Raw genomic sequence first — 16880 nt, forward strand, 5'->3', positions numbered from 1 at the left:
GCTAAGATCACATTTTAAAAGTGCATAAGGAGATCAAATTTGAACATTTAGGTTGACATATGAACAATTTTATTTAGGTCATTATACACACTCCAAACTACATTTCCCACACTGGCGTAGCCAGGATTTTAGGTGTGGGGTGAGAGAGAACCCATATTGGGGTGGGCAACCCAGATTATGTATTTGTTTGTGTTGAGTGTGTGTGTGTGTGTGTGTGTGTGTGTGTGTGTGTGTGTGTGTGATTTTATCAAATTTAATACAGTTTGTTTTTTTAAAGTTCAATTGGGGGGCATGACCCCCTTGGTCCACATGCCCCACACCCTTGCCTACGCCACTGATTTCCCATGGTTATAGTCATGGTATAAAGAAATTATCATTAATGCAAAAAGCCATTTATAAGTTTCAAACAGAAATATATTTAAAAGAATCAAAATTGTACCTTTTTTCCCCCCACCTCAAAATCATGATTCTGAGCTATCACAAACGCCAAGACGACTAAAGATACTCGAGTTAATAATTTGATCAAAAAGTTGTAAGTATAATATGTATATTTTAACAGTAAAAAAGCTGTGATAATTGAAACTATTTGTACACTGTTTAATAACTAGGACCAGTGCCTTTGATTTCTCTATAATACAATATTGCGGTGTGACCATAAATACAAATAAATATGTATAATTATATATACGGTACGTCACATGTAAACACGAATACAGTATTGCATATTGTGTTGTGTTGTGTTGTATTTTGATCTATCAACGCCTTCTACGCGCAAAACTAGTATAATTTTTAGCAGGAAATTACTAAATTATATTCATCAGATATTTAAAATCTAACTGAAAACCCCCAATATTTGGTGACTATTTTACAGATATATGACGTAGCATTTTGAATATAAACGATTGTACTGCAAATAATTTACTTAACGGCAATGGAATCATTTAACAGGCGCCCCTTTCTGCATATATACGACTAATGTTTAGTAAGTAGTATTGGTTGCAGCGCCATATACACTTACTAACCTGTGTTTGGTGGTCGTTTCAGCAAATAATATTTTGGGGGTCCTGTGTGACCACGACAATGCTTAGATCGCAGGATGGGTAAGAGCATGTCGTCGATAGTGTGTGTAAAATTTAGCAACAACGTTCTATTGCAAACCAAGTGGCACTATTTGTATTTTACGTAGACACGTTTCCAATGTGACAAAATGTCAACAAACCCTGGCCAGCATTCAGTTCCTTTTGTGACAGCACCGAAAAAATAACAATGCATTAGAAAAATCTTAAATTAATAGACAGTATGAGAAGACTTCAGAATTCTTCCCAAATATTATGCTGACACTAGCCTTAATATTTAATTAAACTGTCTCTAATCCTATTTATCCTACTCCTACTGCTAGTCCTAGCCCTAATCCTCACCCTGAGTAACTGTAAAATTCTGGTAAAAATGTCTGCCTGTACCCCTCCACCATTATATTTTGAACATGTATAAAGAGGGAACCACACCCTAACCTCAAAATTAACACTAAAACTAACCCTAAATCTAACTCTAACCCTAACAATAGGGGGGTAATGGTAGCATATTTTACCAAATCATGAACCTAACTCTTATCAATTGATCCATGGAACATTTTGTTCAGTATCTCATTGCAATTTGCTATGCATCTTTCAAAGATTGCTGCACAATTTTGAACGTTTAAATAGTCTTCTTCTCTTCTTCTTTTCATTCCTTCTTGTAATGATATCACAGGGAGATGTTTGCTGCCAGGGTGAATCTCACAGTGACACGGAGGGATTCCTGGTCTCCATAAAGTTTTTTTCTGTTTTTTTGGTGTTGTACATGCTATTCAATTTTTAATTGACTCGAAACGTTGCTAATTATAATTTTGAAAACAAAATGTTCCTTGTTATCCTGATAGAGTACTTATGGTTTGCCATCAGCAGCTAATATGTGTGCTTGCACAAAACGATTTCTGTGTGGTTGAAAAACTACGCTTGTCCAGGGCACAATATTTCATGAGAACCGTTGTTTTGTTCATGTGTTAGTTACACAACTTTAAAATCACGAGAACCGCCAATTGGTTACTTGGTGAACAATTACATTCTAAAATTGAAAGTACCATATATCAGTAATAAAAGTGAAAATAATTAGTTTTTGAACCACTAATGTAGCAAAGAACCATAGTTCAAGTGTTTTAGGATTAAATAGGCCTAACTCATCGTTTACGAGAACTGTATTCACGTGACCGAACAATCGGTTACCTAAGTAAAACTGACGTGAACTGACTTCCAGTTACCTAAGATTTTGAAATATTGTCCCCTGTTATTACACATCGATATTGCTAATTTATTTTACTCAAATTAATGATAATTTGACATTGAGCAAGTTTTAGAGAGAGCTACACAATTTTAAATTTGACTAAAACAGGGTTTCTAGAATTTTTATAAAATCCACTAGCCATGAGATCAATGATTTTAAAAATTTACTGGCCATGATTAAAAATTCACTAGCCCTACTTTACTTTAAGTTAATACAATTTTATTAAATAATAGTAATAATCAGATATGTCACCTAAAGAGGGAGATATAGCTTTAAAACACTAAAATTGGGGGGGTTGGGGTGGGGGCAGACTATTTATATTTACAAAATATATTTAACTGCAAAATTTGGCTTTTTTTTTTACTAGCCATCGTGCATGGCAGTATTAGTTATTTGCTAGCCCATCATTGAATATCACTAGCCATGGGAGTGGGGCTACCATAATCTAGAAGCCTTGCTAGAAATATCGCTAATCAAGATTTTGAAAACAATGTTCCCTGCAATGCAGGGCTTTCATTTACTTCTGTATCAGTGGTGTTAACATGTGATTATTTTCATATTTGTGTTCATCGGGACCATAGCCAAGTGCTAAGCTACTTGGTAAAACAGTAGATCATTGGATAACCCTGCATATTAATGCTTATGAAGTCAATATCATTACATACTGATGTATTGTGATAGAATGAATTGAATGTCTATTGGCATAACAGACTTATAGTCATATGATTCAACATTTTCTTACACACCCGTGTAGCAGGGCTCACCCTGTACATGGCCAAATTAGCCAATTGCTAATTTTTATACAAAGTGACTACAACATTTAGTCTTTGGCTGATAAAATATTCCTTAAATCAACCACATTTTAATGATTTTCATGGAGATACTATACTATATCTGAAAATTGGCTAAACCAAAATTCATATCAGTGTGATCCCTGTCGTGTAGGAGATCTCCGTTGTGTATCAAAATCGTATACAATAAATGTTGGAGATCGTTTCTAAGAGGTCATGACCCAGTTTAGTGTTATTGTAAGGAGATGTAAAGTAACATCATTGGAATACTGACGTCATTCAAATTCAGAATTAGCTGTATTATTATTACAATGCTTCACCTCATTAAAATGCTTGCTTTTCATCAATTTCATTTCCCGAGTGGTTAGCAAATAATAGGGTTAGGGTTAAGAAAATAATACATTAATGATAAGAGTAATTAATTTTGTCAAAAGGTTAACTTTTAAAAACAAATCTGCTAAAAAATCTGGGTATGGCACCATACCCATTTTACCCTCTGGCAGAAACCCTGCCAGTTTATGATTTTTACTTACATATATACACTTAAATAATTTATAAATACATAAAATAAAGTTCATATTTGAAGTATTATTTTCGTGGGTTTTTAAAAAATTTATGATATTTTAGATCAGTTAATGTTGACTAAAATTAGGCAAAAAAAGAAAAAAAAGTTGTATTTACTTATCAGCAGTTGTGGCCAGCTGTCCAGTATTCATGTCTATTATTCCCGATAACAGTGCTTTTCTGACCAGAATTTAAAAACCCCAACAAACTACGATTCATATCCCAATATTTGGTGATTTTCGTTGTTGGTAAAACGATCAAATTTATTATTAAATAGCTGTCACAATCAGCTATTGATCCCTAAAAATGACTGCCATTGTTGTCCAGAATTGTTGTAAAAAAATTAATGTGCTCTAGTGGTGTCGTTAAATAAAACAAACTTTACTTTTTTAGTCAGAAGGTTCAAAAAAGTAACAGCAGGCCATATTTTGCATCCTATTTGGAGCCCTGCAGTACATTGCAACTGTTTCGTTTCAGAACCCCACAACAGTTGACATTCACATGGACGGCAGCGGCGGCGGACGAGATCGGCAGCGCTGGGAAGCGATCAAAGATTTCACACATCACGACTCACGCGCTCAACTCGTGGGACATCGATGGAGGTCTTGCCGCGGACTTCGACGGGTCTCTCTCGGGACTGGGCACCGAGATGGGCACGTCCAGCTATAACATGAGGTAAACTCTCTGGATCTGTTTAATGTGTGTGTTCTGTGTGTGTGTGTGTGTGTGTATACACATGTATATATATATATATATATATATATATATATATATATATATATATGTGTGTATGTGTATGTATGTATGTGTGTATGTATGTATGTATGTATGTATGTATGTATGTATATTAAAGTCATTAAAGTTATGCTTGTTGAACAGAGCACTCACTTGATGTGCAGTCGGTTTGGGGTCAATTCCAGCCGGCGGGCCCATTGGGCTATTTCTCGTTCCAGCCAGCGCACCATGACTGGTATATCAATGGCCGTGGTGCGTGCCATACTGTCTGTGGGATGGTACATATAAAAGATCCCTTGTTACTAATGGAAAAATGTTGCAGGTTTCCTCTGTAAGACTATATTATGTTAAACTTACCAAATAAACAGTTTGATATCTAGTAGCCGATGATTAATAAATCAGTGTGTTCTAGTGGTGTCGTTAAACAAAACAAACGTTTTAGTTGTATTTGAATTGAAAAACCAAATTATAATTTTATTTTAATTTGGCGAAACAAAACCTTCATATAATGATTGAAATTTGTTAAAAAATATGTTGGTTTTTTTTTCCTTCAATTTTTGAACTTTATTAGATAAGATTGGCAACATTTTTTGCTCACCTCAAGTTAGCCTTGTGCATTGTTAACTTATAAAATTTTACACGTTGTTTATGTTCGGGTGCACGTAAGTTCCCCTCAAAATGGTCACAAAATGTCAAATTTAACTTTACAACTACATGTGTTATTTTCTCATTAGACTTGTTTTTTTTTTTTTTACTAATCTTGTATTTTCTTTTGTTATACAAAACCTGACAATGCAGATTAGTACAGTTACAAAGAATCCCTGACTTTCATTAGAAATTCTTCATCCAGTTATGACAGGTGCCTTGGTGGCGTCGTGGTTAGGCCATCGGTCTACAGGCTGGTAGGTACTGGGTTTGGATCCCAGTCGAGGCATGGGATTTTTAATCCAGATACCAACTACAAACCCTGAGTGAGTGCTCCGCAAGGCTCAATGGGTATGTGTATCCCACTTGCACCGACCAGTGAACCATAACTGGTTCAAACAAAGGCCATGGTTTGTGCTATCCTGCCTGTGGGAAGCGCAAATAAAAGATCCCTTGCTGCTAATCGGAAAGAGTAGCCCATGTAGTGGTGACAGCGGGTTTCCTCTCAAAATCTGTGTGGTCCTTAACCATATGTCTGACGCCATATAACCGTAAATAAAATGTGTTGAGTGCGTCATTAAATAAAACATTTCTTTCTTTCATCCAGTTATGTAACATGTATTTATAAAGACTTAAAATTACATAAATTATTTTATTTTAAAAAGTACATGACTCCTTTAAAAACAAAACAATTGTGTGAATAAAACAATCGTATCTCAATTTTCAGAGGCATGTAGTTTCATTGTAGAGTTTTTGACTGAGGTCTGATAGGTTGTAGGTTTGATTGCCCTCAGTGACCAGGTTCTATCCCCCCGTGTTCCACTTCAGTAACCATGGTAATGTGTTGGTTTTATTTTCAGTGAAGCCTTGTTAGCACTGCCAGTGTTCAAGCAAGAAAATTTAGAAAATGGGTGAGTGTCCATAGTCTTATTACATTGCCTGTTATAGCATTTTGTCTTCACCTTGTATTGAAAATAAAATTTAATCTATATAATTTGATGGTAATTTGTTAAGAGATTTCTTTTTTTCTACTTCACGTGACCTCAAACAAATGCATATTCCCCTAAGGATAATAGTCTGGTCCGAACATCCCAGCAGCCAATGGCAGAGCTTCAAAATATTCCAATGAGTCCTTCCTGTTCTGGTCACGTGACTGTAACTTTCTTCTTTCTCCTTCACTGATTTGGTTAAAAAATAAAATAAAAATTGATATGGTATGGGTTTAAAAATTAATAATATTTTTGTTATATGAATTTTAATTTGCATTGCAATTCATTGGTTCCTTTTTGATGCAGACAGAGTTTATTATCTATATAGTACAAAGTATACTGGAAAATATAACCAGTACAACACACGTCATAACTATTTCACGTGGTCAATGAATGACGTCATTTTGGGAAGCGACTTCATAACATAATGTGGTTTTTCCAGTCTTAGCTCTCTGTAATCACTTACCAAAATGAATCCCATGCTACTAATGGAAAAGTGTAGCGGGTTTCCTTTCTAAGAGGGGCGGGATGTAGCCTTGTGGTAAAACGTTCACTTGATATACGGTCGGTCTGGGATTGATCCCTGTAGGTCGGCCCTTTCGGGCTATTTCTCGCCCCAGCCAGTGCACCCCGACTGGTATATCAAAGGCTGTGATATGTTCTATCCTGTATGTGGGATGGTTCTTATAAAAAATCCCTTGCTGCTAATCAAAAAGTAGCTAATGAAGTGGTGACTGCGGGTTTCCTCTCTCAATATCTGTGTGGTCCTCAACCATATGTCCTACGCCATATAACCGTAAATACAATGTGTTGAGTGCGTCATTAAATAAAACATTTCCTTCCTCTCTAAGACTGTCAAAATTACAAAAAATTTGACATCCAATAGATGATGATTAATAAATTAATATGCTCTAGTGGTGTCGTTAAACAAAATGGCGTCATTTCTCTTGCTTGTGCAATACAAGAATCCTAGCACTGGTTTCGTATAATCAATACGACACAAGCTGGTATAATAATATCTCTCTCTCTCTCTCTATTTCTCTCTCTCTCTCTCTCTTCTCTCTCTCTCTCTCTCTCTCTCTCTCTCTTTCTCTCTCTCTCTCTCTCTCTCTCTCTCTCTCTCTCTCTCTCTCTCTATTTTTCTCCTCTCTCTAAAGTTTTCTCTGAGTTTGTTATTCTCTCTCTATTTTTCTCTCTCTCTCTCTCTCTCTCTCTCTCTCTCTCTCTCTCTCCTCTCTCTCTCTATCTCTCTCTCTCTCTCTTCTCTCTCTCCCTCTCTCTCTCTCTCTCCCTCCCTCCCTCCCTCCTCCCTCCCTTCCCCCTCTATATATCTCTCTATTTATATATATATATATATATATCTCTCTATATATATATATATATATATATATAGAGAGGATAATAAACGAGTTGCCAGTTATTATCAAATTTATGTCCATAGTTTAGTGAGTGACAAGTGAACATTATTTCACGAGGGACATAAATTTGATAATAACTGGTACTGAGTTTGTTATTCTATTTATTATCCCAGCTATTTGGGTTTTTTAAAAGCCTTTATTTTTCTATATAGCCTACATCGGCTAGTGTCCATGTATATAGAAACGACGTAAACTACTTTACTGTTCTGGATATTGCTTTAACTTTGGATTTTATTCACGTTTCACAAAACCCAAAGTGCTATATATTCTGTATAAAAAAAATCTATAATGAACTGCATTAAACTACCATTATGGTATTTTATTACAAGTTTAACATTGAAACCAGAAAGATGTAAACGCAAACGTTTTAAATCTACGTGACGTCATTGTGTGTGTGCTTTGCCAAATCGTGATGACGTCATGTTTAGTACCGACAAGGTGATTGTTTTTTTGGCATCAAATCGTCCAATAGTAGTAGTGATTTCCCTAGAAATTTGGCAAGGCATGGTAGAACACTTTTGCGCATTTTCACCATTTTTAGGGCACTTGTTATTCATTAAAAATACACAAAATTTAATTGAAATAAATATTAATGTAATTTATGTGCTTGTTTTAATAAATGAATGGCAAAAGATATAAAAGGCATATTTTATTAATTAATAATACCTTTTTGGGTGTTTTATAAAGTCAATTTTAGAGTTAATTACTGAAAAAGGCTTGTTTAATCTCCGGGCAGCATGGTGCTGATTAAAGCAAGATGGTGCTAGACTATTGAGGAATGGTGCTGCATCATGCTAAAACTAGCTAAGTAGTGTACGTTAAACCAATGCATGATGATTTTTATTTTCCCCGTTATGAGTGCCTGCTGGGGTAATAAATACATGTATGTATTGTTTATTGCAGCTTCCAATATATCCTTGGAGCAGCTACATCTCCTGCTGTGAAGATGAACGAAGAAACATTAACCTACCTCAACCAGGGTGAGATAGTTATAAAAAGAGGTGTCGGTAGGTTTTAGGTGGGAATGTATTTTTAAGTGGGTGGGGCATGGATGGGTGGGTTCTGAGTGAGCAGGGGGTTCAAAAAAATTGCCAATACTTGCCCCATATATTTTCCCACTTGCCCGTACTTCTTACGGTAACCAATTGTGTTACTCCTATTTAATTTAATACAGTGCTTAATAATGTAATAATATTGAAAGTAATTGGTTTGATTGCACAAATAAAGAATTTTGCCAATAGGTTACAACACTATGCAGGAACCAAAATGCTTAAGCATGTTATTTTTTTCTCATCACAGGGCAATCCTACGAAATTAAGCTGAAAAAGCTGGGTGATTTATCCGATCTACAAGGAAAGTTTTTACAGGTTTGTATACACACATATATTCCATGGCCTGAGTCATTTGCCTACAGACATTTAACTGACAGACTTGTTTGTCAATAGATGGCTAGGGTTATGGATTTGATTAGAATAGTCCGTCTGCAAAATAGTGAGTACCTACAAGCACATAATCGGGTATACATACAACATACGTACATGTCTTGTATCCAGTTCCAAATGTGGAATGTTTATATGCAATAAAAGTTTATCTCATCTTATATACAAATACATTGATTGCACTGGAAATGTAAGATATTATATGATATATATATATATATATATATATATATATATATATATATATAAATATATATAATATAAATAGAAAATGAGATGATCGTAAAGACATTTGTCGCTTGAAAAATGACCTGCGTGGGTTTAGTAATTTTAGCAGGTTAATTTTCACAACTCCCGATGGGTGCGCTTAGATTAACAACCAATCGGTCATATGCATTGTATACGATGAGAATCAAATTGTACGAGCGCTTAGCCTAGCAACTGGACAGTCGTAGAAGTCGTGAGATTCGCGAATTGGCCAACTCTTTTGTGACAGTTGGCAGTCTGACCCTAGCATAAGAAGCTGTGAATTTGTTTTGAATTATTGTTTTGGAAGCTCAGTGAATTTGGCCATTCTGGCTATTTGTTTCTATGGTAACAAGAACATAAAAAGTAAAAGGTTCGTCATAGCAGAAGTCACTATTAGACCACTAGATTAATATGTGTACAGACGGCAAATTGTGTTGCAGGGGATAATAAGGGAAAATGCACGTAGCTTGAGAATAAGATTCAAAGTATTCCAAATTTTCTACTTTCTGTTTCAGACACAAATAAAAATATTATTTCACGAAAGACGACTTCAATACATGGAAAAAGAACAGATAGAAGCTTGGAAACGCAATCGTCCCGGAGACCGGATTCTGGATATAGGTACAGTAAAGTTTGTTTTGTTAAACAACACCACTAGAGCACATTGATTTATTAATCATCGGCTATTGGATGTAAAAAAATTTGTAATTTTAACATATAGTCTTAAGAAAGGAAACCCACTACATTTTTCCATTAGTAGCAAGGGATCTTTTATATGCACCATCCCATAGACAGGATAGCACATGCCACAGCCTTTGATGTACCAGTCGTGGTGCACTGGCTGGAGCAAGAAATGACCCAATGGGCCCACCGACAGGGATCGATCCCAGACCACAAAATATAGCAAACTATATAAAAAGTTAGAATTGAATTCCTGTTATCGGTATGACTAACAACATCTTGAAGTAAATTTATCTAGTGGGCGCTGCTTAAACGTGGATTGCCAAAATTGCTTTGCAATTGCACAAGTGCGCACGAACGAAACACGGAAGTAAATTCATCTAGTGAACGCTGCTTAAATGTGGAATGACTATTATTGCTTGCAATTGCACATCGATGCAATTCCTTACCAGAAAATGAAATGCGGAAGTCCGGAATGCATTGCCTGGTTTACATTCGGAAATGAAACTACTAACCTGAACGACCGTTCTCGACTTATTTCGATGCCTGCTTTCTTTGTTTTTAATGTTACAGATATCCCGTTATCAAAGTCGCATATTCATGAAAAGAGAAAACGATCCAACCTTTCTTCATTTTTAATATTATAGATATCCCGTTATCGTACGGTCTTATTGATGTGAACCTGGACTCAGTCCGTCTGAACCAGGCTGAGTTTATCTGGGACCCGACGAAGGAGACCGGTGTCTACATCCGCGTGCACTGCATTAGCACCGAGTTCACGGCCAAGAAACATGGCGGAGAGAAGGGCGTACCATTCCGGATTCAGGTGGAGACGTACACTAACATGTCCACCGACTCCAAACTCATTCACTGTGCATCGTGTCAGGTTAAAGTTTTTAAGGTGAGATTTGCTTCTTTACCCCCTTGCCCCCAGAAATCTCTGACTTGTTGTTTACCCCTCCCCATTAGTTTGAAAATGAATTCAGGTGGAGTTGTACACTAACATGTCCTCTGACTCCAAACTCATTCAGGTTAAAGTTTTTAAGGTGAGATTTGCTCCTTATAAAGTAGTGGTTCCTGGTCATGTTGCCCCCTCACCACCAAAAATAAACGATTCTCTGACCCCCTTAGTTTAAAAATTAATTCATGCGGAGACATACACTAACAGGCCCATCAACTCTAAATTCATTCACTTTGCATCGTGTCAGGTTAAAGTTTTTAAGGTGAGATTTGCTCCTTATAAAGTATGGTCCATGACCATGTTGCCCTATCACCCCCAGAAATAAACCAGTCTCTGACTACCATAGTTTAAAAATGAATTCAGGTGGAGACGTACACTAACATGTCCGCTGACTCTAAACTTATTCTCTGTGCATCCTGTCAAGCAGGGTTTCTGCCAGAGGGTAAAACAGGTAGGATGTCATACCCAAAATCTGCTGCAGCTTTCTTTTTAAGTTAACCTTTTGACAAAATCAATTAGTCTTATCATTACTGTATGATAAAGAACCCTAAACTTAACCCATTTTCTTTCTTGGGGGAGGCCCCCCCCCCCCCCCCCCCCCCCCCCCCCCCCCCCCCCCCCCCCCCCCCCCCCCCCCCCCACCCCCCCCCCCACCCCCCCCCCCCACCCCCCCCCCCCCCACCCCCTGTTGACTGTAGTAGCATTCAGTTCCATAGCGCTAAACCCAAAATTTTATTTCTGGCAGAACCACTGTGTCAAGTTGTTTTTAAGATGAGATTTGCTTTTAAAGTGGTCATTCATGCCACTCCCATATTGCCTGCCCCCAGGTATGGAAAACAATGTCAGACCCATTGTTCCCCATTTATTTTTAAAGTAAAGTTTGTTTTATTTAATGACGCCACTAGAGCACATTGATTTTTTATCTTATCATCGGCTATTGGATGTCAAACATATGGTCATTCTGACACTGGTTTTTTTAGAGGAAACCCGCTGTGCCCACATATGCTACTCTTTTATGGCAGGCAGCAAGGGATCTTTTATTTGCACTTCCCACAGGCAGGATAGCACAAACCATGGCCTTTGTTGAACCAGTTATGGATCACTGGTTGGTGCGAGTGGTTTACACCTACCCATTGAGCTTTGCAGAGCCACTCACTCAGGGTTTGGAGTCGGTATCTGGATAAAAATCCCATGCCTCGACTGAGATCCGAACCCAGTACCTACCAGCCTGTAGACCGATGGCCTAACCACAATGCCACCGAGGCCGGTCACTTTTATTTTTATTACATAAACAATACTTTTATCTGCAGTTCACTTCTTCCTCTTGAGTATTTTGTCTTCGTTAAGTTGTGAATTTTTGGTAGAGTGAAATGAAACTATGTTAATTATGGTGATTTAAATTAAATTGTTTTTCAGCCGAAAGGTGCAGACCGAAAACATAAAACAGATCGAGAAAAAATGGACAAACGATCTGAGGCAGAAAAGGTAAATATGTTGTTCATTTTAATATTTATTGCCCACTGGACTGAATTAGCCAGCTTTGGACGGTGCTAGATTAAAAGAATCCTCCATATGTGTCCGTGTAGGACAGGGCTATTCCACCCGAGGGTACATAATTTGTTGTCAGGGATGAGGCTTGCCGAGATACGTCTGTCTTGCATGGCTAGGGAGGGGAGAATAATGGACTCCGTCATATGCGATCGTGTGAGATAGAAAGAAAAAGTTTTAATCTATAGCCATAAAATAAAATGGATAGTTGTTTTTTTTCTCAGCTTTTAAGGTTTTCCTAATAAGGAGACCTATAGTTTAATGATATTAGGAACATAACTGAGATAATTTAATTGTTTTCAGAAATATTAAGTTATTATATATTTTGCTAACTAGTTATTTGTGTTTTCTTACAGGAAAAATACCAACCTTCATACGAATGTACAGTGTTAACAGAGGTATGTAATGATTATATTGTATTAGTGATTATTCATTCATTCATTCATTCATTCATTTATTTCTACTTACTTATTCTTTGGAATATTAAATAACTAAAGCTATAACAACAAGTAACTTCATACCAATGGATTATTTGAATACTTCGGAAGCCAACCCATCAAAGAAAGATTTGAAAAGGCATTTGGATATTTGATATATTTTTAATGAATACCCGTTTCCTAAACTGAACTGTATGAAGCTGTTACACAAATTAAGAGCAAAGATTATCAGGCTTTTTGTCAGAAATAAATTTGAGGATATGTAATAAAAACAAAACAGATCATAAGTGCCCAATCTGATTAAAATTAGCTCTACTGGTCTAGGGGGAAAAGTGCAATAATAAACTTTGGATTGTATACTAGTATAACCAGATTTTATGGCTATACCATCATGTTTTTTTTTTCTTCAAATCACTGGCATGATTTTGCAAGTAAGGTTTTGATTGGTCGAATGAAAAGTCAATGGACATGAGCTCCAACGGGCTGCTGTTAGATCCACATGTAATGGTGGACCTAATTTTAATTAGATTAATAAGTGCCTGTACTAGGTGGAAGGAAGGAAGGAAATGTTTTATTTAACGACACACTCAACACATTGTATTTTACGGTTATATGGCGTCAAACATATGGTTAAGGACCACACAGGTACTGAGAGAGGAAACCCGCTGTCGCCACTTCATAGAATACTTTTTTTTTTATTAGCAGCAAGGGATCTTTTATATGCACCATCCCACAGATAGGATAGCACATACCACAACATTTAATGTACCAGTGGCTGGAGCGAGAAATAGCCCAATGGGCCCACTGTCGGGGATTGATCCCAAACCGACTGAGCATCAAGCGAACACTTACAACTGGGCTATGTTTTGTCCCTCTACTACATGTAGGTGGTTACACATACAAAATCTTTTGAAATTGGACACTACTATGTTTCATGTAGTTAGACAAATTTTTAACAGCAGTTCTATTAAATACTATATAATCTTTTTATAAAAAACCGGCGTCGTGGCAGGCCATCGGTCTACAGGCTGGTAGGTACTGGGTTCGGATCCCAGTCGAGGCATGGGATTTTTAATCCAGATACCGACTCCAAACCCTGAGTGAGTGCTCCGCAAGGCTCAGTGGGTAGGTGTAAACCACTTGCACCAACCAGTGATCCATAACTGGTTCAACAAAGGCCATGGTTTGTGCTATCCTGCCTGGGAAGCGCAAATAAAAGATCCCTTGCTGCCAATCGGAAGAGTAGTCCATGTAGTGGCGACAGCGGGTTTCCTCTCAAAATCTGTGTTGTCCTTAACCATATGTCTGACGCCATATAACTGTAAATAAAATGTGTTGAGTGCGTCGTTAAATAAAACATTTCTTTCTTTCTTTCTTTTATAAAAAATTATAAAAATATATCCATCAATTTCCAAGATTTTAGAGTACATAATTTTCCACTTCGCACCCTCCAGTAGAAACCCTGGGAATGGTGGTGTTGTCATACTCACATTTTTACTAGAGATTTCTCATTTAAAATGTAACAGCAACTGAGTAAAAAAAATTAATCCAAAGCAGTCAAACTAAGCCCACAGCTAAAAGCTGATGGGAAATGGCAGGTGTGTAGCACAGATAGCCACAAGAGACAAGCATCTGTCATGGTTGGAGAGACAAGGACTGGGATGTGAAGGTGGACAGCAAACGATAGGACCTGCCAGATCGTGAAAAAATGAGATGGACGTCAAAGGACAGTTTACAGTGGACATGACCATATGGAGTTTTTAGATTTGCAGGTGTTATTGTCTATTTGATGCCTGCAAATGTTTTATTTTTAACATCAGGTTAACATCTTCGGTTGAAAATGACATTTACAGGATTAAATAAGACAATAACACCCGCAAATCTGAAAACTTAATATGGTTATCTCCTGAATATCTTAAATAGCTGCTCATAATCTATGTTTAGAAAGCAATTAATCACTTACCTCAGTCTCGTTCCTGCCAGTGTACCACGACTGGTATATCAAAGGCCGTGGTATGTACTACCCTGTCTGTGGGATGGTGCATATAAAAGATCCCTTGCTGCTAATCAAAAAGAGTAGCCCATGAAGTGACGACAACAGGTTTCCTCTCAATATCTGTGTTGTTCGTGACCATATCTCTGACGCCATATAACCGTAAATAAAACTGTTGAGTGCGTCGTTAAATAAAACATTGTGTTTAAAAAAAATTCCACTGCCCTCAATTTGTCTTAAGTTGAAGTCTTGTAACTGTGTGTGTTGCTTGATTTCAGGTTCCACTAGACCAGGTGTTGGCCGCGCAAGCTGCTCTCGTGTTAAAATCACCAACATCTTCAATATCTAGCATATCACCGATGGCTGCTAATAGTCTAAGCGAAACAAGGCAAGTATTTCTCTCGTGTTAAAATCACCAACTTTTTCAACATCCAGCATAACACCTATATATGTTAATGTGTAAAAAAAAAGTCGTTAAAAATTATAATCTGAACATTGGAAAAAAAATTAACTTAGTGTCAGCCCATTTTTCTTGGTACAGACTGGTTCCAAGAAAATGATATTTTTAAAAAATGTTTTTTTTTTTTTTACACATAACTGATCTTATTACAGTTGTTGCAGATCTCCCCCCAGTACAGTGAGTCCTCCTTCTCCCCCCCAGTCAACATCCACCCCTGTGGTGGTGCGGACGCCCACATCTCCCGTCATCACAGGCAAACGGCAGCCAGAACCAGAACCACTTGCAGGGGTAAGTAAAACGGAGATTTTTCTTTTTTGTCTCACCTAAGAAAGAAAAAGCCCAGAGTTTAACAAATCCACTAGCCATCGGTCCTGCAGGGTTCATAGCAGTCTTTAAATTCCTTGAAATTATCTTGAATTTGAAACAATGATTTTTAGGACTTTGAAAGTCTTTGACCGGCCTCGGTGGTGTCGTGGTTAGACCATCGGTCTACAGGCTGGTAGGTACTGGGTTTCGGATCCTAGTCGAGGCATGGGATTTTTAATCCAGATACCGACTCCAAACCCTGAGTGAGTGCTCTGCAAGGCTCAATGGGTAGGTGTAAACCACTTGCACCGACCAGTGATCCATAACTGGTTCAACAAAGGTCATGGTTTGTGCTATCCTGCCTGTGGGAAGCGCAAATAAAAGATCCCTTGCTGCCTATGTGGCGACAGCGGGTTTCTTCTAAAAAAACAGTGTCAGAATGACCATATGTTTGACGTCCAATAGCCGATGATAAGATAAAAAATCAATGTGCTCTAGTGGTGTCGTTAAATAAAACAAACTTTACTTTAACAATAAAATACTCTTTTTTTTTTAAGTCTTTGAATTGTAATAAAAATCTTTAAAAGTCTTTAAATTCTCGTATTGTGTTCATTCTTTCATTTTATTGTTCATTTTTCTCAATCAACATCAATACTCTGACCTTGTTTCTGCTGGCATAGCTACATCATAACACAATACTTTTACATCTGCATGCACGTGATATTTTCCAGTTACAATGTTTAACCTGTCATGATGCATGTAAAAAAGCCCAATATCTTGCTATAGACAGCAACGTAAACAAACTGATTTGGCATTTTTTTCCGCATTCTATTGTCCTTGACTGCTGTGTAAAAGTGTTTGAAATCTTTGAAAATGGTAGGTAAAAGTCTTTGAAAATCTTTGAATTTGTTTGGTCTTTAAGGCTATGAACCCTGTCCTGCCTAGAGAATGTTTGGTCTGGCTAGTAGAAATTATCAGATGCATTACTATAATACATAGGGCAGTAGCCGAAGCATTTGTTAAGGGCTACTGACTTTCTCAAACAATTGTCAATCACTTGAATAAGTGACGTATAGGCAGGGTTTCTGCTAGATGGTATGAAGGGTAAAATTACGTGCCCTAAAATCGTGCAAATTAATGGAATCTTGCAAATTAATGGATATATATATATACAACCAACTCGGAGATGCTCACCAATAGAAAAGAACACTACAAACCACGACCTTTGATCCATCAGCCTTTGGGCAGTAGTTGCCAGGATTAAACTTGTCTCCTCTCCAATCTGTCCTTGTGAACAAGCCGCAGAAACTGTTGAACACATCCTACAATACAGCCAACAACACAG

The 16880-nt window shown here is 37.2% G+C and overlaps 1 protein-coding gene across 2 annotated transcripts in view; it reads left to right on the top strand.

Moving 5' to 3' along the window:
- The first annotated feature begins 1012 nt into the window (after positions 1–1012).
- Positions 1013–16880, top strand: part of LOC121385362 (transcription factor CP2-like) — a 28511-nt gene continuing 12643 nt past the window's right edge. For both annotated transcript variants that reach the window (XM_041516018.1, XM_041516019.1), the window contains exons 1-11: positions 1013–1100; positions 4152–4349; positions 5915–5965; positions 8365–8441; positions 8761–8828; positions 9665–9770; positions 10478–10731; positions 12208–12276; positions 12696–12737; positions 15048–15157; positions 15382–15517. In XM_041516018.1, coding sequence (XP_041371952.1) covers positions 1081–1100; positions 4152–4349; positions 5915–5965; positions 8365–8441; positions 8761–8828; positions 9665–9770; positions 10478–10731; positions 12208–12276; positions 12696–12737; positions 15048–15157; positions 15382–15517 — 1131 coding nt within the window. In that variant the 5' untranslated portion in view covers positions 1013–1080. The remainder of the gene's footprint in view (positions 1101–4151; positions 4350–5914; positions 5966–8364; positions 8442–8760; positions 8829–9664; positions 9771–10477; positions 10732–12207; positions 12277–12695; positions 12738–15047; positions 15158–15381; positions 15518–16880) is intronic.

The sequence above is a fragment of the Gigantopelta aegis genome, chromosome 11, assembly GCF_016097555.1.
Source record: "Gigantopelta aegis isolate Gae_Host chromosome 11, Gae_host_genome, whole genome shotgun sequence".
Lineage (NCBI taxonomy): Eukaryota > Metazoa > Mollusca > Gastropoda > Neomphalida > Peltospiridae > Gigantopelta > Gigantopelta aegis.